Source organism: Ochotona curzoniae, unplaced genomic scaffold (assembly GCF_017591425.1).
Source record: "Ochotona curzoniae isolate NIBS_2020 unplaced genomic scaffold, NIBS_Ocur_1.0 contig_883, whole genome shotgun sequence".
Lineage (NCBI taxonomy): Eukaryota > Metazoa > Chordata > Mammalia > Lagomorpha > Ochotonidae > Ochotona > Ochotona curzoniae.
Window position 1 is genome coordinate 25,625,812 of NW_024466599.1, and position 22,061 is coordinate 25,647,872.

Below are 22,061 nucleotides of genomic sequence, written 5' to 3' on the forward strand. Positions count from 1 at the left end.
AGATTTGTTTATCTGAAAGGCAGAATCAGAGAGAGAGAACTTCCATATACTGGTTTTCTGTAAATGACCACAATGACTAGGGCTGTGTCAGGCCAAAGTCAGGAGCCTGAAACTCCTGTCTAAGTCTCCCACATAGGAGACAAGGGCTTAGGTACTTGAGCCATATATGATTGTATTTCCTAAACACATTAGCAGGGAGCTGGGTTGGAAGTGAAGCAGCCAGGACTCAAATCAGAACTCGCAGGAGGTACGAACATCGCAAGTGATGTTCCAACGCACTGTTCCACAGTACCCGTCCTTAGCTTCTTGAGTTTCATTATAAAGCTCTTTGTCATGAAATAAGGTGTGGTATGTTCTTTTTCCAGCTGTAGCTACTTGATAAGTATTTGCTTTATCCAGAACACTCCATCGTAGTATCTATTCATCCAAGTCCTTTTCACATACGGTGACATTGACTTGTCACACTTAAATGTTCTCTTACAGGTTAGTTTCGGTTAGCATGAAGATTTCTGAAAGCAAGGCCAACACACCTAATAAATATTGCTCTTGTCCTCATCAATTTGTTGTTTTCTCGGTCGGTCATTCTTGTAATCATCTGGCACTTGTTGAATTCATGCCGTGTAGAGTACTAGAGGGATACCAACAGTGTAAAGAAGCAGGCCTGTGACTTGACTTCAAGGACGGCTGTGTCCCACATCACAGTGCCTGCCTTCCGTTTCTGAACCTAGCTACTGAGTTGAACTTCCTACCAAAGCGGAACCTGAGAGACAGCAGGTGTTTATCGTAGCTGGGTCCCTGTCCCCCACAAAGGAGGCCCTGGTCGAGTTTCCTAGCTGCTATCATCAGCCATTGGTAGCATTTGGGTAGTGACCCAGCAGAAGAGACTCACTCTGTCCATCTTGAATATGCTTTTTTAAAAGTAAGATAAAATCGGCCTTACCCTTAACCAATGTTAAGTAATATGTTTATAATATTGGTATCATGCTAATATATCATAATTGTGCTACAATATAATTTGCTGTAGACAATCTCAATATGATTGAAATGAAAATCCTGAGAAATCATCTGGAAACATGTCCTTCAAAAAGTATATGACAGAGTTGGTTTTTTTTTTCTTTTTGATATACTGAGGTTTTGTTTTTATGCTGTAACATTTTTGCAGCAGTGCTAAGCAAAATCATCATGCACCAAGAGCATATGGAGAATTTAAATCACTCCAATTCAGTTCTAAAAAACAGGTTTAGAATGAAAAAGGAAACACAGTAAACATTTAAGAGAATAGGGTAGCAGCAAAAATGAAAATAATTTAAATAAGGTACTACGTGACTTTTTGGCATAGAGTACTGTTATTTCTTAACCAAAAATAAAAAAAACTAGCACACACAATATACTGCAGCTTACTGTAGAAATTGAATGAATTAAATCACACATGAATTAAACGGCATTGATATTGCAGCATCTTACTGATCACATCTTTAAATCAAGTGGATATTACTACAATGTTGATGAATTCTAGTTCTGATATGCTATAAACCTTGAAATTAAGGTTGCTTTGATCTAGAAAGTCATGTATTCATATAAAATAAGGAGGGAGGAGCCTTCATATTTTTCATGAAATTTGTTTGTGAATCAAGTACCCCAAAGAGGTTGTAGCATCAAACAGAGGAAGGTAAACTGCTCCTTTTCATTTTAGTATTACGCCTGTGAACTAATACCTGTCTGGATCGAGCAGGTAACCACCATTTTTACAGCATTGCGTTTCATTAATTAACATTCTCGGGAACTTCCCGGCCGTTGTTGCTAACAGTTCGTAGCAATCGTCAGTGTCCGTGACTTGGGAATACAGCAGCAAAAACCACACATCTCCGCCCTGGGGAACCTGCTGGCATTGTGCTCTGCCTGACAGTTGCACTCAGGATTAAGAATGCCTTGTATCTTGACACCTAGAACAAACTTCTCTGTTTTTCCTGGATGAATGGAAAGTTTACTGCTTGCCAGCTACACTGCCAGGCTCTGTACTCTGCCAGTCCTAATCACTTCCTCTTCAGTGGTCATTTTTCCCCAATGGAGTAGAAAGCACTTTTAGATCACAGTAAAATCATAGTACTGAAAAATCAGGAACACAAAGCAGCGTCTCTCCTCAGAGTTGCCTCAAGTGGTGTACTGTAATTTCCCAAACGAATAAGCTCCCTCCCTTGCATGAATAAGTTGTTTCCAATATCTTCACTCTGCTCTTTATTTGAATGTCTTCCTAAATGATACATTTCTCTTCAGAAAAAAATCCAAGATAAGAAACGTGAATCTAGGATTGATTTCCAATCCTTAATGTCCCCTGTTTTTGAGCTATTCGATAACATTTTAATATATTTAGCAAATGTCAATATTCTGGAAATTATTCAGTGCAATCAGAGCAAGTATTTTTCATGCTGTTAGTTCTCTGTCAATATGGCAGCCCTGAGAACAGAAGGGTAAGTGGCAAGAATATAGATTGGCGCATTCATTCCGATATTTATTGAAACCCACTCCTTGCTAAACAGTGTGATAGTCCCTACGAAACTGTCATAGAAAAATATTGCTACCACTAATAATAATAAACATACTAAAACATTAACATAGTTATTATATATAACATATAGCATAGTTGCGTATTATAATAATATGTGTAATATGAATACCATGGGGAGATACACCCCAGTCCTAAATCTCCCCCTTTTCTTGGATAGCAGAGTTGATGTATTCCAGACTGTTGGCACCCAGGTGAGCAACAGCAAACTGGGAAGCATGAGAGCATCTCATTGCTTGGCGTCACAGCCCAGCTGTTTTTCTGGAGAAGATCTTAAATACAGTAAACACAGCAGCCTTTATTTGGAATTCTCTTCCAGTAAAGAGCAAGGGTAGATTTAAGACAAATTTGGGTTTTATCAAATTACTTCGGTGTCAGAACAACTTAAGGCACAAAGGTGCTCAAACTTCTGAGTTCTGAATTTAGCCCCCAAGGGTGTAGACTCCAGGAAGTTCTGAGAGTGTTTTTAATTCACCTGTTTCCTGACATAATCCAGCTGGTATCATGACTTAAAAGTTCTTGTGATTAAAAAAATGGGTCACAACTTAGACCTCTGTGTCAGTGAAAGAAATGTGGCTCTGAATATTTTCTTCCCACTTTTTCATCATTCCTGTAATAATGGGGAAGGAAAATGGTGACCTTGCAAGTCATATAATTACAAATTTTTTTAATGAGCCGTTTAGAATTTCTCTTTTAAAGACACAGATTAGTATTCAGTTGCTTCGCAACATGATGCAGACCCATGAGGTTATATGAAATGTGTGTAATGAAAGGCTTATGATAATGACAAAGCAGAAAATTATCCCATAAATCACATTTTCCTTTTAAAAGATAACAAATTAATATGCAAGTGTTTCCAACTAAGATTCATGAAAGATGCTATCTGAAAGTATTTATGTAAAACATGGACCCATTTCACCCTTTAATTGTAATTAAAGTTTAATTTTATATTGTAAGATTTGTGTGTGGATGGTGTAAATAGCTTCTGGGTTGTTTTTTAGTGCCTTACGCATTATTACAGTATTTATACTTAAAGGATATTCAAACAAAATAAAAATTGATTTATCACTGCAACAGTAATAGTCTCTGGTTCCCATCTTGCCAGTCTTTGCACACCAGTATTCAAACATTGCCTGATCATATCAACTTCACTGCTTTAAACCTGTCTTTCGAATACTGTTTTCAATTCAGACAGGTATCAGCTTGCTTTATTTATATAGCCAAGCATGCTTCTTACCTTAGCATTTTTATTCCACTTATTTCCCTGCTAAGCCTTTAATCCAAACCTTTTGATATCATTTTAGAACATTCTAGGAAGCTCTTCTCTCCAGTAGTTTATTTTGCCAGTCACTTTGTTTATTCCTTTTGGTTGTGGTGGTTAGGAGATTCATGAATTAATAACTTGCAGAGCAGCAAGGAGAGGAGAGTGGGAGGGAGAGAAGGGTGAGAGAGGAGGAAGGAGAGCAGTACAACAGCAGAGTGAGAGAGCAAGCTAGAGCAGGCTGTCTTCCATACTCTGGTTCACTCTCCAAATGGCAGCAATAGCCAGGGCTGGACCGCACTGAAACCAGGAGCTTACAGCTCTGTCCTGTTTTACCATATGGGACCTCAGCACCTGGGCTGTTTTTCATGATCTTTCCAGGCACATTATTAGGAAGCTGGATTGGAAATGGAGTGTCTAGGATTCGATCCAGGCACTCTGAGATGTTGGGGTCTCGAGTGGTGGCTTAACCCTCTACACCGCAGCACCACACCCTCTCCTTAAAAAAAAAAAATGTGTGTTGGGGAGCTGGCGTTTTGTGCAGCAGGTAAGGTACTACCTGAGACATCTGCTTCCTATTAGGTAATGCCTGCTTTCAATTCTAGCTATTTCAGTTCCAATCCAGCCTCCTACCAGTGTGTGCTGTAGGAAAGACAGCAGGGAATGGTTCAAATACTTGGGTCTCTTCCATCCAGCTGGGAGACTCAGATAAAGTTCTGAACTTGTAGTTTAAGTTTGGCCCTGCTGTGATTGTTACATGCATTTGGAAAGTGAGACATAAACTAGATCTCCCTCCCCCTATACCTTTTTTTAAAAGGTTGAGTTAGAAATCTTTTATGTATATAACATAGCATATTATGTGTTATCATCTAACACCCTTCGAGTAAAATTATGTGGACATTTTCACCTGCATTATCATGGGTATGCAAAGTAAATCAACTTCCTAATGAAAACTATTGAGTATATTTTTCCTAATTCCCACTAACATAAATTAATATAAGTGGTTTAAGGTGACATTAAAAACTCAGGGAAAAAATACCCTTAGTTATTAACAGTCACTGGCTTGCTGCCCTTGACTGCCAGATCCACAGTCTTTAGAATCCATTCTTCTGGAACTGGTATTGTGGAGTAATGGGTTAAACCATCCCACGTGGGCACCAGCTCACGGCCAGTTTGTGTTCCTGCTGCTCTACTTCTGATCCAGTTTCCTGCTGATGCACCTGGAGAAGCAATGGAGGGTGGCTCACATGCTGAACTCCTGCACCACATGGGAAACCCAGATTAGGTTCCTGGGTTCGTTAGCCTGGCCCAACCCTGATTGCAGCCACTTGGGGAGTGAAGCACTGGATGGAAACCTACTCTCTCCTCTCGGCTCTCTCCCTTCTCTCCTCTCCCCTCTCTCCTCTCCTCTTCTCTTTTCCCTCTCTTTTTTCTCTAACCCTGCTTTTCAAATAAAGTAAATAAGGAAGAAATTCCTTCTTCAGAGTTGGACTTGACTTTTTATATTGTCCTCAGAGCATGGAGTCATATTGAGTCAACCATGAAGTCACACAGTCTATACTGCCCAACCATGTGTGATGCTGTGGTAGACCCACCCAGAGGTTGTAAATTTTTTGCAGACTAGAGGATTCGAGAAACGTGTTGTGTTAGTGTGTTTTGGTCTGTCTGAGGCAGCAACATGTTGTTTGTGTGTCTTCGCAGGGGAAGAGCTGTGCTCAGGTCTCAAACATGGCTGTACCTTGGACTGTCCCTTTGGCTTCCTCACTGACGCCCACAACTGTGAGATCTGTCAGTGCCGCCCACGGCCCAAGAAGTGCAGACCCATAATCTGTGACAAGTATTGTCCACTTGGATACCTGTACGTATTTCTTAGTTCAGAAAAATGTATTAAGGGCACCTTGATGGAACAGTCTCACTCATTCTGTTGGCTCTGTTGTGTGTTGGTGAATGAATCAGTAATATGCTGAGTCCAGGATAACAGTACTTGTTTGATCACATGATTCAGAACAAAGGTAAAAGATATTGTCAGCAAAGATAATCTAGTCTTATTCTTGCTATTTTATGAAGATGGACCAGATAGACCCTCTGGATCTTTGATGTGAGACTCTCCCAGGCAAGACCCTTCAGAGGCTGGCTGAGACAGTGTACAAAATTGTCATGAGGTCCTAAAGTGTTTTGTGGTCATTTATTTAAACAATAGTTTGACGGATTGATAGCAATGCATTCACAAGGCAGAGCATCCCGGTTACCAGGCAAAGGTTTCTCACCTTGAGTCCAGTCAGTGGCTCATAAAATTATTCTTTTGGTAACAAGAGATTTAGTAAAATCAGCAAATTTAATTTCAGTAACCTACAAATTTAACAAAAGTCATTGTGGCTCTTGATCATCAGTGTTTATGTAGCATTCCAGATCTTTGTGATCTTAAGTTCTTTTTCTTTCTTCGAAGTTTTCAGCAAATAATTTCATTGAAATTTCAACTAACTTCTAGAATCACCCAGAATGTGATGATGTAAGGAAGGGTAGACCTAACAAAAAAGAGCTTTCACCTCTACTATTGGCCTTCAGCACTGATCAGTATTAGTGGTGCATTCATTTTTTTCTATTATGCTACCACTTTCCCTAATGAAATGAAGAGTCATGTCATTGGGATTCCGTCACGTATGAGAAGCACATAAATGCTTAATGGTTTTATAGTTGAGTGGTGGTTACAGCCACAGGGAGCTAATTACACAACACTGCAAGAGCCTTTCAAACAAAAGTTACTCCACTTAATAGCAGTATCACTTCACTGACCCTTGGTCTGAGTGCTTGGGCATCATCTGAGACTTGGTGATTTTCCTGACCTCTGACAAAATTTTAATTACCCAGGAAGAATAAGCACGGCTGTGACATCTGTCGCTGTAAGAAATGTCCAGAGCTCCCATGCAGTAAAATCTGCCCCTTGGGGTTCCAGCAGGACAGTCACGGCTGTCTTATCTGCAAGTGCCGAGGTAAGTTTGAACACATGTCCCTTCTCCCTCAAACAGCCAGGGGCACCAAGACAAAGAGCAGAAGGACATTGTGTAAACCAAACCATTTCAGTGATTGCTGCCTTCCCTGGCACAAATGCTGCTCTCCGTGGCACCATCCCACAGGAACCCCTTTTCCTTTGATCTTGACAGAATAAAAGCTCAGAACAAGATTGAAAGCACATGATGGACAAGAACACTGTGCAGGTTCATCACTGCTTAGCTCTGCACTTTTACTTGTCTCAGGAACTTTAGCCTGGAGCACCTTTATCTTGACCTCCACGGAGTCTCCCCAGTGCACAAGTGGGCTTGATATAGTTGCTACAGTAAAGTTCTCCATTCCAAAGTCCTTGAAGATTGCTGTAGCTCAAGTGCCTGGCTGCTGTATTTCCTGGTCACAGACGTGTCCATGAGAATTTAGCCTGTGAATAAGCACACACCAGCCAGCAGCTGTTGTGTAAGCACAGGTCCTGTGTGTCCGTGTTGTGTGAGCATCCCTGCTCAAGGTACATTCCTGAGGCCGTGGAGCGTGTGCCTTAGCTGCCGTTACCCAGGCTGCAACCCCACCACATTGCCCAGCAATTTTCAGCATGATCCTCAGATGAAGCAATCAATGATCCCTAAAGTTTGTTCTGACAGTTAATCCCTTCATGGTGTTTTTAAGAGTCAGAGAAAAAAAAATTCCTAATCCCTGCTGTAGTTGTCCCACTTAACTGGAATCTTAGTTGCAACAGGCTCAGGATTCCCCCTGTTGGATGGAACTTGTAGAATAATCATTCTGTATCTGTGTAAATCTATTCATCTATGTATATATGATACATATGAGCAATAGCCATTATAAAGCCGATGCTTGTTAAATGTCTAAAATATCAACAAGTGGGGTGAAAGACTACAATGCCGTTACTAACTCCCCCCTCCCCTTAGAAGAAAAATTTACTTGCAGGTTCGTTTCTGTCTCTTCTTTCCTCCAACATTGAGAATGCATACTGATGTAAATCCTTCTAAGCAATCCCCATTTCCCCTGACTGCCCTTTGTCAGTGTGATTTTAGTGACTGGGTTCCATTACAATAAGGACTCTAGGGGCTGTTTCTGCCGTACAGTGGCTACTTCTTTACCAGGCTGCCTTCTGTCTGTCCAGAGGTCCCTGCTTCAGCCGGGCCACCCGTCCTGTCAGGCACATGTCTGTCCATGGATGGCCATCATCATAAAAATGAGGAAAGCTGGCATGATGGGTGCCGGGAATGCTACTGTCACAATGGACGGGAAATGTGTGCCCTGATCACCTGCCCGGTGCCTGCCTGTGGCAACCCCACCATTCATCCTGGACAGTGCTGCCCGTCATGCGCAGGTAAAAGCTGGCCGCCGTCTTGGGTGCTCCACCTGACTTCTGCCTTGCAGGGCCTTGTACACACCTGGACCTCGGAGGAAAGTGCCAGGGACAACCCCTGGCACATTTTCCAGCTCGCCATGATTGCTGTCAGCAATGGCCACAAAATCAGCTGGGCACTACAAATGGTTAGCCAAAGACCAGAGAAAACTCTAGAAACGGTTCTCCTAGCTTTTGGAATGGTTGTCTTAACTGTTTGTACATCTTTGAATTACATTTTTGTAAATGTTGGTAGGCTCATGTTAAACTCCAGCTCTCCAGTTCATTGATAGTATTATGAAAGCTACATGTCTTAGTTAATTTGAGGGGATTGGTGCCCGTGTTATTCCACAAAAGTTTATTGCTTGTAAACTGATGTCGGAGAGGCATAGATCTACTAGCGTTCTTTTTTTTTAAGTTAATGGACCTGAGGCTGTCTGGCTAAATGGAGACATTTCCAGGGACCATACATCCCAAACATTTAAAAATCACAATTTAAGCAACCTAGATAAGTTGTTACAAAAGAATTATGGATCATGGGTGTCTACATTATGATTATCAATTACAACAGTTATTACCTTAAAAGTTTCATCTAATGCTTTTTACCTAAAGAGGTCAACACAGTTCTGGAAGTGTTAACTCTTCGCACTCTGCAGGCTACTTTGAGATAAGGAAAAATACTCTTAGCAAGTTTTCCACTCAGAAAACAGACATGGGAAGGTTGTCTTATCCAGAATAATACCATACATCAGCTAGGAATTGGAGGAGAGCTGAAGTCTTGATTCTCACATCTGATTTCCTGTCATCAGCCCTAGCTCTGTGTCTCTTTGTGCATGAATCCACCTTTGGGAAGGCCTAGTCCTTTTGCGGTGATACAGGTGGGAGCTGGTCAGGAAGCTGCTTCACGCTGGCCAGGCTGCACCTCCCCTACCTGCTGGGTGGGGGGTGAGAGGACTCTGCAAGACCCTTCAGCTCTGCCATATCACACACTTCACTGAGTACAAGATCAAATGTGCCTATAGAGGCCCAGGTCACGTTGAAAATGAGCTGCCTTGTTATGTTTCCCTGTAGTTCACTTTGACACTTTGTTACTGTTTAATTTTCCTAGTTAAATGTGAAAAATCACTAGTGTCCACTGCATCAGATGGTAAACAAGCAATTTGATGAACTAGAGCTGTTAACTCTTAGGGAACTAACAGATAACTGACTTAAGAACTGAAAGGTGAATATTGCATGTTTTGAAGGCACTGACATTTTGGAGCAGGTGTGTGAGTATCTGGGTAGAAAGCACCTCCCTGTATATGAATGGGAAGTAGGGTGGTTTTTCCCATTTTCCCAGTATAATCTATAGTGCTTTGCCACGTGTTGTGCTTCTGATTCAAGACCCTAAAGCTGCTTCGTTCATGGGTTCCAATTTGTACATGGATTTTCTTCAGGCGCGCATCAGCTGGTTTTCTTCCCGAGATAGGTGAACAATGCCTGAGTTCTTCTGATGAACTGGTCAGCAGAAATTTCCAGATTTTTCTTTTTCTTACTCTCTACCTCTCCATGACTTTCCTCTTGTTTCCTTCACGCCAGCCCCTCTCACATTTTGCCTTGGGGCCCAGAGTACGGCACAAGGGCTCAGAAGATGCGACAATCTCACCCTTTACCACCTGACCACCTCCCGCCACGGCAGCACTTACACGGGCAGCCAGCATCCTCCCCGAGGCTTTCTCCAGCATTGGTTTACTGGTGCCCTTTGGAACAATTTTTTTCCCTTAAATCACAGGAAATGAACTTATTTCATTTTGCCTCAGCTCAGTCTTCATACTGATTCTCTTCCTCCTGGCTGTGCATGGGTGGAAAGTCTGTACAGTTGTTACAAATATTGGTTAGTGTCCGTTTTTCTGTAATGTGTTCACTTGGTCAAAATTCTGGTCTTTATTAGTTCCCTTCACTTAAAGCTACATTAACAGTTTCCTCTTCAGCTGGAAGTCAGCCAAGGCCACTTGGAGTGTCTTTCACAGCCACTTTGGAAAGTCTCAGCCCCAGGGCACTGGAAGGCAAGTTGAGCCCTGAGCATCCCTGCACAGACGAGGTAGTTCTGGGACCTGACTTGCAATGAGCTCGAATCACAAGCTGGCTGTGATGGCTCCAGACTACCTCTCAGCAGGAGTCAACACTGTCAGCACCTCCTTGAAGTGCTTGTTGTATTTGGATTACATGAATGTGGTTCATGTCTTCATCCATCTCCTTCCTCCTCCCCTCTCCCCCCAGCACAACTTCAGGGAAACTCCCAGTGCCTCTCCCAACATGTCAGCATGAAATTCCCTCCATATCATTATCATCTCCCCAAGGGACCAAACCCAGCTCTCTTCTGGGGAGGGAAATCATAGTTATCATCAGCCTCTTAGCATTCCCCCTGTTGATGATGATATCACCACGCAAATGTTTAGTCTCAGGTGAGGGTTTTCAGACTGTTGATTCTACAAGAGCATTCCTGCTCAGTTTGCTGGCAGGCTGCTGAGAGTGGGGTGTGGCCTGCTGACAGCAGGATGTGTTTCCAAGTACTTGGAATCCCAGAGATAATGAAGTGGATCTAACATAGATCATCTGGAAGGTTTGTTTAATCTGGAGGCATATCCAGGGTCCACATAGCACAGCCTTGGCTTCCACTCGTGTGTCTACTCCTCCTACTGTGAGCCCTCCGTTTCCTCCTCTCAAGGTCAAAGTTGGGAATGAATGAAATAAATAAGTGTGAAGTGCTTAACCTGAAAATAGCTGGGCTATCACGAATGCTCAATAAATGAGAGCTGTTTATTCCAGACAACTCCTACACATTCTCCAAAATGCCCAAAGTGGCCTTTACTCTGTTTCCTGTAATTTAATTCTCCGACTTAGTTCTTTTATGACTGTTGACGGACTTGAACCACTTGGACCTCACTTCCTGAGATGAGCTCCTCTGCAGTTGTCTTCCATTTCTGTGCTTTAAACATTATTTTCATCACTGTTTTTTGATAAAAATAGAGATACTCTTCAGCCAGTTCATCTTTTCTGTCTCTTAAAGCAAACAGCACCCTGGAAAGACTGCAGATGAATAATGCCTACTGTTTTGATTGTGTCATTCTCCAGATGACTTTGTGGTGCAGAAGCCAGAGCTCAGCACTCCCTCCGTGTGCCACGCTCCTGGAGGAGAGTACTTTGTGGAAGGAGAAACTTGGAACATCGATTCCTGTACACAGTGCACCTGTCACAGTGGCCGAGTGCTGTGTGAGACAGAGGTGTGTCCACCGCTGCTCTGCCAGAACCCCTCCCGGACCCAGGACTCCTGCTGCCCGCAGTGCACAGGTAATTGCTGCAGCACCTGGGCATCTGCTTGGCAGGGAAGGGTGCAGCTGTGGGTTGCATCCACAAGACCCAGCAGCTTGCCAAACCCAGGAACCCAGGCAGAAGCACCTGGCAGCCTGCTTCCTCAATTCATTCTCTTCTTTGAAGTACCAACTGTGCTGGATACACAGTCAAATTGGCCTACACACAATGTGACTTTGAAAAGTAAAGGAGGTGGCTTCTTTTTGTCAGGTTTCCCCTTAAACTTACATCTCAGATTCAAAGAGTATGTGTAAGTAGAGATAGCCTGTGGACACAGCTACACTGTCCCAGATTGTTCCAAGTATTTTGCCAATGAATGCACTCAGTCTTTGTCTTTAGCTGATGTTAAAACAGTATTGATTTAAAAAAAAAAATGAGTTACATTATTGGAAAAGTGTAGCAGGGATTGAAGATACCCAGAAAAAAATATAATGTTCCCCCGCACAAGGCTGCGATTATTAATAATCTAACATCCAAAAATAGTAAGGGACTGGCACTATACAGATGATAAGGAATATTATTTTTATTTCGCAGAAAATCTTACCTTAGGTCATTTTATGGGTCATGAAATAAATATGATGAAAATATATCAGGATTGTAAGCTTAAGTTACTGGTTTTATAACTAGTATTTCTGATTAACACGAGACTACATAACTTTTTAAAGAGATATTTAATTTGATACACAAAATTGCCAAATTGTTAGAACTGGTTGTATTTTGTAGTGATTAATACTCCATTTTTCAAAACTTAATAACCATTTGCCTTCTAAACATACATTCTTAGTATTTTTTCTGCATAGCTAAAACACACTGCTGATATTTTATCACTTATTTTTACATTATTTTGTTGGCAAACCGTAATCTGTTGTCCTACCATTATAGCCAGTGTAGTTGGTGCCTACATTCTTCATGGATTCATATTGATATTTTTTTTCCGTTGCATTAGTTGAACTTCCAGGAATAGTGACATGATTGGAGTACTGTCCAGATATAACAGTCTTAGTGCAAAATTTTGATAGGGTTACCATTCCTGTTAATCTGAGAGACTTGACTGTTGCAGCATGCTTCAGTATAAGAGGACCCAAGGCCTGTTCCCCACTATCACAATTTTATTCAGATCCAACGTTGATAATGTTTCTCTGTTCTTACCCATATCTGTTCCCCAACTCCTGGCAGAAACCAGCTTATGTCTTCATTGGTGATGATGAATCTACATCCATTTTAGAGACCCACTTTAGAAATATTTCTCGAATGCCTGAATTGAGCCACAGGTGTCCCAAGATTGATGAAAGCAGATACAACCCCTGTCCTGCAGAGCACTAGTCCAAAATATGAACCCAGCACTCCAGGTTGCTACACTGAGTAAATAATGATAACGTAAGAGGCGTGCCTTGAAGGAGAGGATATGAGCATGCGTGAACATTTCAACCAGAGGGGAAGCACGCCTGAGGACATCTGTGCAAGGGTCAGAGTGTCAGATGCAGTAACTGATTATTAGGGAGGCAGTGGAGGACAAGACATCGCCAGGGTCACTAGCCCGCTGTCACCAAGGAGCGTAACCACATAGCGTGAGAGCCATCGCAGATGGGACTCCTGAGCAATTTGAGGCATGGTGTCTTAGAACAGTGTGGAGGCCGACAGGTTGCAGCAGGAAAAAAACAGCTTTCCTACATTCCTTGACTTCTCTCTAGCAAGCACCTGCTTGTGTTCCCCGGATGGACTTCTCACTTAGAAACCTAGGCCCACATACGACTTGAGATGCTTCAGTGATACTCCTCATCTTCCATAGAAGGACTTTCTGTTTTATCAGTATTCTGAAGACACCTGTCGCAGCCTGAGTAAGCATAATCAGGATCTGTGTTAGCCAATCACCCAGCCCACGGTAGATCTGGATATTTCCACTCAAAGATCTGCTGCAGTGACAACAGGCCTTAAAGCATTCATTTCTTTCTCAGCTTAGTAAATTTTTACAGGGGCATTGGTAAGTTGTGCACCTTGAATTGTAGGACATTTGCATTCTCCAGTGGTCTCAAAATGATACGCTGGAGAACTGCATCTCTCCTGGAGTCTCTCCAGGCTATTTCATATTTCCCTCCCCGCTTCAGCTTTCTATGTCCTTTGGTTAGGGCAAGGTCTGGAAGGGAAATGGGTTCATGAAGACAAGTGGCATATCCCTGCAGGTGCACAGCTTCCTCAGAGCATAAAAGGGAGATGATAGCAAAAGTTTCATTTCTTTTTTTGTAACTTTAGAAGCTTTTCTTTCCTAGATGTTGGGAAACAAACCTAGCATAGGAGGGTTGGGGTGGGGGGGGATAGAATAGAAAGAAAAAGAGTGACTGGCCAACCAACTTTTACAGAAAGCTGATGAAAATAAAGGCGCAAATGTTTGAAGCAGAAGCGTGAAGAAGGTGCTTCTAGAGCAGGGAAGGGGGAGGAGAGGCCCAAGAGGAGAAGTGCTGTAGACTGAATTCCACGAGGCATTTGCACTGGTGAAGGGAGAGCCTCACACTCCACTGCCCAGCATGTCCCAGTGCCCTCAGTAGGAGGCACCATGCCAGGAGATGCCGTCTCCTATGCCCCTGTCGTTGTAGGAGCTGAGCAAGCCAATACAAGCCACCAAAACTTTACAGTGATGTTCAGGGTCTAGTCCAGAGTCTGCTATGAACAAACGTGAGTTATCCTTTCTCCATCTGAAGCAAAAGTTTGCATTGACCAATCTAGTAAAGAAAACATTATCCCTAGACAGAGATGACTCCAAAGAGGTCCCTGAGGAAGAAATGCCATTTTACCAGCTTTGCTTGGTGTGGATGGGATCTCTGGAACCACACCTGAAATCGGATCACTGAAATAGAATCACACCTGAATCTGGAGCCATGGAACCAATGGCTGATTTTTCTCTTGGGCCTTCACAGCTGGTAGTAGATGTTCTACAGTGTGAAAGAACCAGTTCAATTATGCTGGCTTCGCTTCCTTCATTCATCGGAAGCAACTGCTTGTGTTGTGAAAGACGCTCTTATCAACCCTAATATTGGCTGTAGGAAATGTTCTGGAGGCTGAGGGAAGAAAATAGTGACATTGAGAGCGCCACTGCATGTCTGTCTCAATTATTTCTGTTTCATGGCTGGAAATTCCAGAGTTCATAAAGTTGATTCTAAGAGGAACTGAACCTAACTTTTTGGTCATGAATGCATTGAGAAAGGCTGGTTCTCGGGTTGCTGAGTAGGACTGTGGTGGCTATGTCTACACTTGTGATTGCTGAGGGAGGTTGGAAGTTCTATCTGTGAAAAATTACATTTTTTAAACAAAAAGACATACCAACTTAGGCTTTCCTTTCTGTTCTTTAAACATTTGTTTACTTGAAAGGCAACTATTCCAGAGAAAGACAGGGGGAAACACAGAGGTCTTCCTTCTGCTGGTTCACTTCCCAAATGGCACAGTAGCCAGAGCTGGACTGATGTGATTCCAGAAGCCAGGACCTTCTTTCTGGATCTGCCACTTAATTTCAGGGACCCAAGGACTTGGGCCATCCTCTATTGCTCTCCCAGGCCAGAAGCAGGGGGCTAAAGTAGAAGTGGGGCAACCAGAACACAAACTGTCACCTGTATTGGATGCAGGCACTTGAAAGAGGAGGATTAGGATGCAGTAGCACTGTGCCAGCCCCAGGTTTTCTGTTCTTAGATCTCAGTAAGTCTAGTTGAGGTTACAGTTTTTACTAATCCAAATGTATATCTGGATTTTTTTGGTGGCGTTTTCTGCATTTCAAGTTGTAACTTCATTTGTGGTACATCTAGCCTAAGTGTGCGTGACTTACAGGTGGTTTTTCTTTGGTTGCAACCTTTTGATTAATTTGCATTTCTTATCTTTCATCCATTTGTGTAGATGCCTGAATGTTGATAGTTTGGGGCATGAAACTCCAGGCATTGATTGGTTAGGATTGCATGTGACTGCACATCAGATAAAAGCCAGAAACAATGTTTAAACAAATACAGATTCACTTGATAAGAACTTGGGGAGCAGATGCTTATCAGCATCGATTCTGGGTTGCTTAGTGCTGTTAGGTCCCTCCCGTAGGAGCGATAAGGGTTTGATAAAGATGTTGCAGCCACAGCACAGGCATATTCAGAGCAGGAAGAATGAGGAAGGATCCTTGACAGCATATTACCCACCCTTTGAAGGAAGGGAAAGCTTCTCCGGAAGCCTCCTGCATTTAGTTCCTGTTAGCTATAAACACAGTGACACGGTCACCCAAGTTGCAAAGAAACAAGGAAAGCAAGGGAGAGAGTTGGCATGCTTACCCCCCTTGCGACCCAAGACCTATGCCATCCCAAACAAAATCAGCATTTTGTTAAGCTTGGAGAGAAGGGGAGAGTGGACGTGGCATAGGTACCTATAGGGTCTCCGTGGACAGTCTGTTATTTTGTTTGAAAAGTCCTTCTCCATCTCAGACCTCCTGATTGTTACTGAGTGCCCCCCCCCAACTCCACCCACTTTCTAAGGAGGCGCCCAGAGCCATGGGGCTGGAGCGCTTTCGCTGTGTCTGGAGTGAAGTGTGCTGTGCTGCACAGCTGGTGGCTCACAGCATCCTCTCCGCTGACCTGTGTGTTCGTTTTTCCAGATGAACCTCTTCGTCCTTCCTCATCCCATAATGACAGCGTGCCTAGTTACTGCAAAAATGATGAAGGGGATATCTTCCTGGCGGCTGAGTCCTGGAAGCCTGACGTTTGCACCAGCTGCGTGTGCTTGGATAGCGTGATTAGCTGTTTCTCTGAGTCTTGCCCTTCTGTATCCTGTGAACGACCTGTCTTGAGAAAAGGCCAGTGTTGTCCCTACTGCATAGGTAAGACTAAATTAAAAATCCTTCATCTCAACCAGGGGCCACTACATCAACATTCCTAGCCATGTGTCTAGATCAGTTCATAGTTCTAAAATTGTGTTTTCTGGATGACCTGCCACACAGACCCAGGATAGCAGCATCAAGCAGGGGTAAGGTATCGATGTACTTCTAAGATAAAACACACTAGGAATGAAAGAATGCTTTCTTCAGAATGCCATAATGGCACAGCACGGTGGCATTCTGGACGCTTTCCAGTTCAGGATTTTCAGAATTAGAGCTCTCTTCCCGTGGTTATGAACAGCAGTGTCCACTCCCAAAGAAATACCATTTACCGTATTAGGGTAACTTGATGTATAAAGTTCCCTGCTGCTTTGAGATCAACTGAAGATGAAGGATGAATGTACTTTCCACTTTTTCCTGTTTTCTGATTCTGTTTAATCTGCACAACTGTCCCTGCTGACAGTCTCCACATGGAAAGTGAGGCGTGAGTAGTTGACAGAGAAGCGCTGCTTCTCACAACCCAGGCTGATAACGTCTTGTGAAGAGAGGACACGTGTGTGTTAGCCCACAGCATCCATACTGAAGCTAGCTAGTGCTGTGGGCGGAAGCCAGATGCTGTTCCAGGGATCAGAAGGTGAGGCTGAGGCAGCTGGTAGCTCTTGTCAAGGGCAAGGCTCTGCTCCCAAGCCTCTGCCTCTCCTTCATTACTCTGGCATCCTGTGAAAAAACTCAAAGACAAGATGCACCTCAAGCTGGTAGTGAACAAGACACACAGACAGTAGTGGGAGCAGGCATTGTGAACTTGTTGGAAGTTTGATGTGCTTTCTAGAACCGGCCATTGCATCTGTTTGGATGAGAACTTGGGGAAATGAAAGGTTTGGCCACAGAACTTTGTCTTACCTTCCATAGACTAAGTAATGAACAGCAGTCCTAAGACAGGCTTCTGAACACAGCTGCTCTCTTCAGCTTCTGACCTCTGCCTTTAGACAGGACTGTTTTCTCAAAGTCTTTTATTCTACTTGGTGTATAAAAGGTAGAAAGAAAAATATTTTAAGAATATAATGTCCATTCTCAGGAGTTTGGCAGAGCTAGATCTTGTCCACGTAATATTTAACATAAAAGCATATTTAACCTAACAATATGTTTGCAGTGCCTGATTCTCTGCTCTTTTTTTGGGGGGGGGGATGATCATCTAAATAATTTATTTTGCAAACCATGCTTTTGTGAGTAAACTCGTGGGACAGTAGCCATAGACCAGGCATGCTAAGCAAGCCATCTGGTAATCCTACCTTGTAGTGACTGAGATAATGGCTTCTCTCTATCACTTACAAGGTTTGCAGCTCCTAAATGAGTCTTTAAAATGTGTTGAGGAATGCATACAAGTTAATGCTACTTAACTTTCTAATGAGATGGGCAAAATTCCCCAAAGAATGGTTCAATCTAAACGAAAGCTTTAACTAGGCTGCTATTTGAGACAGCAGGGTAGAGGTATGGAGTACACAACCAGTGTCATACTAATATCTCAGAATGTGGTACTGAAAGAAATAACTCAGAAACCAGCCACCTGTGCGTAGCTCCTACGTGGGAAACCAGGGCCCAAGGCACTACCCAAGGAAAAACCCAGCAGCAGATACTTCATGTGTTAAGAAACCCTCAGATTGTTCGGTTTCCTTTTTGGCTCTTTGTTATTCCATCGGTACATTTGAAATTAATAACTTTGTTTCCATTTGATAGTAACCAATCATTTCTTTCTCATAACCCCAACTAAATTCAAAAGGCTCCAGAAAGTCGTAGAATTCCGTCTTCGTTCTTTTTTCAGAGAGCTGTGGGATAAGGATACTTCATGCTTCCTGTTGAAATTCCTACATCACTTGGGACACACTCTCTTCTTAAGTGTACAAGACAAAGACTAGTCTGGCCCAGATATGTACTTCTGACTTACAGTGCAAACACGTTCATTTGACTGTAGTTCATACAAATGCACAGAAGTGTAGTAGAAGTTTGGATTCTGCTGTTTCCTTTCACAGCTACTCCTTTCACCCAGATTGGCGCCTTGTAAGTGTAACCTATACCCATAGGCGTGTGACTTATTTTCAGGGAAGTATGTAGGGAGACTTAGCGTTGGGTAAGTGGTAGCTGTATGTTGTACTTATTGATTCATCTTAGTGTTCTGTGCATGTTATGGTCTTACCAAAATAGTCATTAAACATCTCTCTGCACCACACTCATCTTGCAAGCAGTCCTATTACGTTTCTTCGCCCTGCCTGTTGTGTCCAAGCATATGAAGTCAGTTTTCAACTCTTGGCTATAATTAGGGATTCCTATCTGTTCCGTTTGCTTCTTTGCCTGTTTTCTCACCAAGAGAGCTGGATCTCAGTTGGCCCCTTCCACACTCTACAGAAATCGTGGCAGAAAGGAAACTGGAAACACAACATCAAAAGGCATGTCATCAGGCACCCGCTGACTCTCCATGGTACCAAGCGCCGGTGCTTACTCTGTTTCCTGTTTCAGACTTTTCTCGGGTCGAACCCAGCTTACATGTGCTGGCTTCACCACGGCTCAGGTCTCCTCTCTCGGTGAATGCCACAAACAGCGTTCAGCTGACGCCTTTTTGTCAGTGGTCCAAATAAGAAAATTTCCTTGTTTTCAAATTGTGCAGCATCCTTTTTTCTCACCATGCAAGAAATGAAAAATAGCAATCCTACTAAAAGTAGTCTTCTAATTACAAGTATTTGTGTTCCTTTCAGCTTAATTTGAAGTCACTAATGTGCAATAATATGCTTCTCTTTTGATGTGGGAAGGCCGCATATTATGTGTGCTAATTTAATAGGATGTGTAATACACATAAATTAATGAGATTGATGATTAATTTTGAAAAGTGAACAGCTTTGTCTAATTACTTATAATACCTATCATTAGGGAATTCATCCTACTAGGAAGGCACTAAGTAGCAATTACACAATCATTTTAATGGAGCACCTTCTGATTTCCTAATTTTTTGTTTTATATTCTGGCTTCCTACACAAATACCTAAAGGCCTAGATTTTATTTTCATGGATGTTTTACGATGGCTGAAATGAAAGATGAGGGACAAGGTTAGTGGGAGTCAGGTGGAGATCAAAAGGTCATGAGGAGATGCTATTGAGAGTACTGGTTTGGTAAGTGCCTCCTTGTAAAAGCAAATACCTCCCCTTGACATACTTTGTCATGCAAGATAGGGCTGGCTTAAACCAGCCGTTGCCTTATCACTGACTCCACGCTGCATGCCTTTCCCTTAGCAAAAGTCATTCCATTGCTTCAATGAGATCATTATCCCATGACCCCTAGGAAGAGAGAAAATGAGCACAGACCAGCAGCTCTGCCTCCATTGGCATTTGCCTGACCCACAGAGATGCCTGCGCTGGTCACATAACCTTTGGCCTGATGTTTGTATTGCTTCTGCTCACGCCAAGTGCAGCAGCATCTGGAAGAGGGACTCTGTACCTAGGGTCAGTCACACCTGGTTAAGTAATCCCCCAGAGAGAGCACTGCTTTAGTCATGGAGGTCTTTCTCCGTGTGATGCCTGAAGCCTTCAAGCCCGCGTAACTGCAGCAGCAGACCTGTTGGTTGACTTAGGAAATCGGGATTCGTAGCAGTGCTACCGACCAAGCTGGTCCAAACGAGCAGAACTGACTGATCATATCCTTCTGGGGCTGGCCAGGGCATGTTAGAAGTTCATGAAAAATGCATAATCCTGTACGCAGCGCCTTAGACCGCTAGGCCATCCTGACAACTAAAATGCATGATCCTTAAAAAAAAATTTTACATGCATTTCAGCTCATTTTTGTGGTGAAATAGTTATCTTTTTTATTGCATTTTCCATGAGCTTTTTGAGGTTTCTGTGCATTTGTTTACTTGCAGTTGAATGTTGTTTTAGGAGATAATTGAGGTCAAATACTTAACAACAGTCTCATTTGGGGACTGGAAACGAGTCTGTGCATTGCTGCCTTTTAAGAAGTTTGTCAAAATTCAGCTATTTGGGAATAATAGCTTGTTGTAATCAAGTGTAACTTGTGAATCTCTGCATATATATTTCATGACTTACATGTGAAGGAAGTTAAGATATTCTAATTATAAGTCATCCAGAACCTTGCGAGCATCTTTGAAGTATCATATGTATTGAAGGATCTGTGAAAATGAACTCTATTAGAGAAGGTACATCAGAACGTGATTTTCTTGGAGGTTGTATGTCTATCTCATGAAAGCTTAGCTCTTTAATACTTACTCTGTGTGCCTTTATTAATATTTAAAGTGGAGTTTTCACATGGGATCTGGCTGATTTAGCATGTGCTGGTAACTATAAAAGAAATCTTCAAAAAGTTCATGGTGATGTGTATTACTGCAAAAACTATGCATGTATTTCATAACTATTTTTCACCAAAAAATTATTTTAATTACAATTTTCCATGAGCCGTTTGAAGTATACTTGTACTCCTTTTTAGTTGACTCTGGCATTTTATCCATATAGAAGTCTTCTCCACCATAATCTTTAATTAGGAAATGATTAAATATTTCTGTTCCATAAGGGAGAGGTCTGTACTTTTTATCATCTCAGGTTATCATATAACATTCCTTTTGGTTAGATTTCTGTTTAAGACTGACCCTATAAAAGGTTTCTTCGTAGGTGTGTGTCTAGAGAGAGTATTTCATTAGAACATCTGTTTATCAATGTACCTGAGTCCAGGAATCACATATAGTAAATATTGAATTCAGCATCTTTAAGAAGGTATACAACTCATGAAATTTAATATTTTTCAATCACAATTTGGCAGTACTAGCATCTTCATTGGAAAATTTTTTACAATTCCTTCTCCAGTGTATTTTCTCAAAATTAAAAACCTCTGCCCAGTGAAAGAAAAATTACCTTGTAGCCAATGGTATGCTCAGGGTTCTGTCCCACGCTAGCTCTGTCTTGCTGTTGAGCTGTGGCCCTAACTCAGTATCCTCAGCTGTAGGATGGGAAGGATGCTGCCCTGTGCTTTAGAAACGTGTTGTGAAAACTGTAACATGATGTGCATAGGTGAAAGTACCTTATAAACAGTAAACCAGTGTAGGGCACACTGCTGTAGGTCTGAGTAACATGGCATCAGATGCGTTCTGGTACCCACTCTTACTTGTAGTCCCTAGCTTTCTACAAAGCCCTACATATTGCAACTCAGTGATGAGCTTTTGAAAGATAAGGATGTTTCTGTTTTTCTAACTTGTTTTTTATTTTTTATTAACATGAAGAGAACAGATTTTATGGATTTTATAAGTGCAAGCCTAAGAACATAACCATACCTCCCTTCCTCCTCTTTCCTCCTCCTCTCCTTTCCTTCCTTTCTTTTTCTCCTTTAATTTTTCAAAAACATAATTTCTGGTGCTTTTTTATTTAATTTTTTTTTTAATTTTTCAAAAATTTTCATTTTATGTGGCAGAAAGGAAGGGAGGGAGGGAGGCATCTGGGTCACACCCCAATGCTGGTAGCCAAGGAACTGTGTGGGTCTCCTGCGTAAACGACAAGGACCCAGGTGAGCCATCGTCTGCTGCCTCCCGGAAGCTGGTTGGACTGGAAGCAGACTAGCTCAGACTTGAATCAGGCATTCTGGTGTGGAATGTGAGCTTGCCACATAGCAACTTAACCACTGTACTGCACTC

The 22,061-nt window shown here is 42.4% G+C and overlaps 1 protein-coding gene across 3 annotated transcripts in view; it reads left to right on the plus strand.

The window, feature by feature from the left end:
* The window catches only part of CRIM1 (cysteine rich transmembrane BMP regulator 1), a 185,309-nt gene that overhangs the window by 142,285 nt on the left and 20,963 nt on the right, over positions 1-22,061 (plus strand). For all 3 annotated transcript variants that reach the window (XM_040993062.1, XM_040993063.1, XM_040993064.1), the window contains 5 exons: positions 5,526-5,682; positions 6,693-6,814; positions 7,972-8,181; positions 11,314-11,529; positions 16,166-16,387. In XM_040993062.1, the coding sequence (XP_040848996.1) occupies positions 5,526-5,682; positions 6,693-6,814; positions 7,972-8,181; positions 11,314-11,529; positions 16,166-16,387 (927 nt within the window). The remainder of the gene's footprint in view (positions 1-5,525; positions 5,683-6,692; positions 6,815-7,971; positions 8,182-11,313; positions 11,530-16,165; positions 16,388-22,061) is intronic.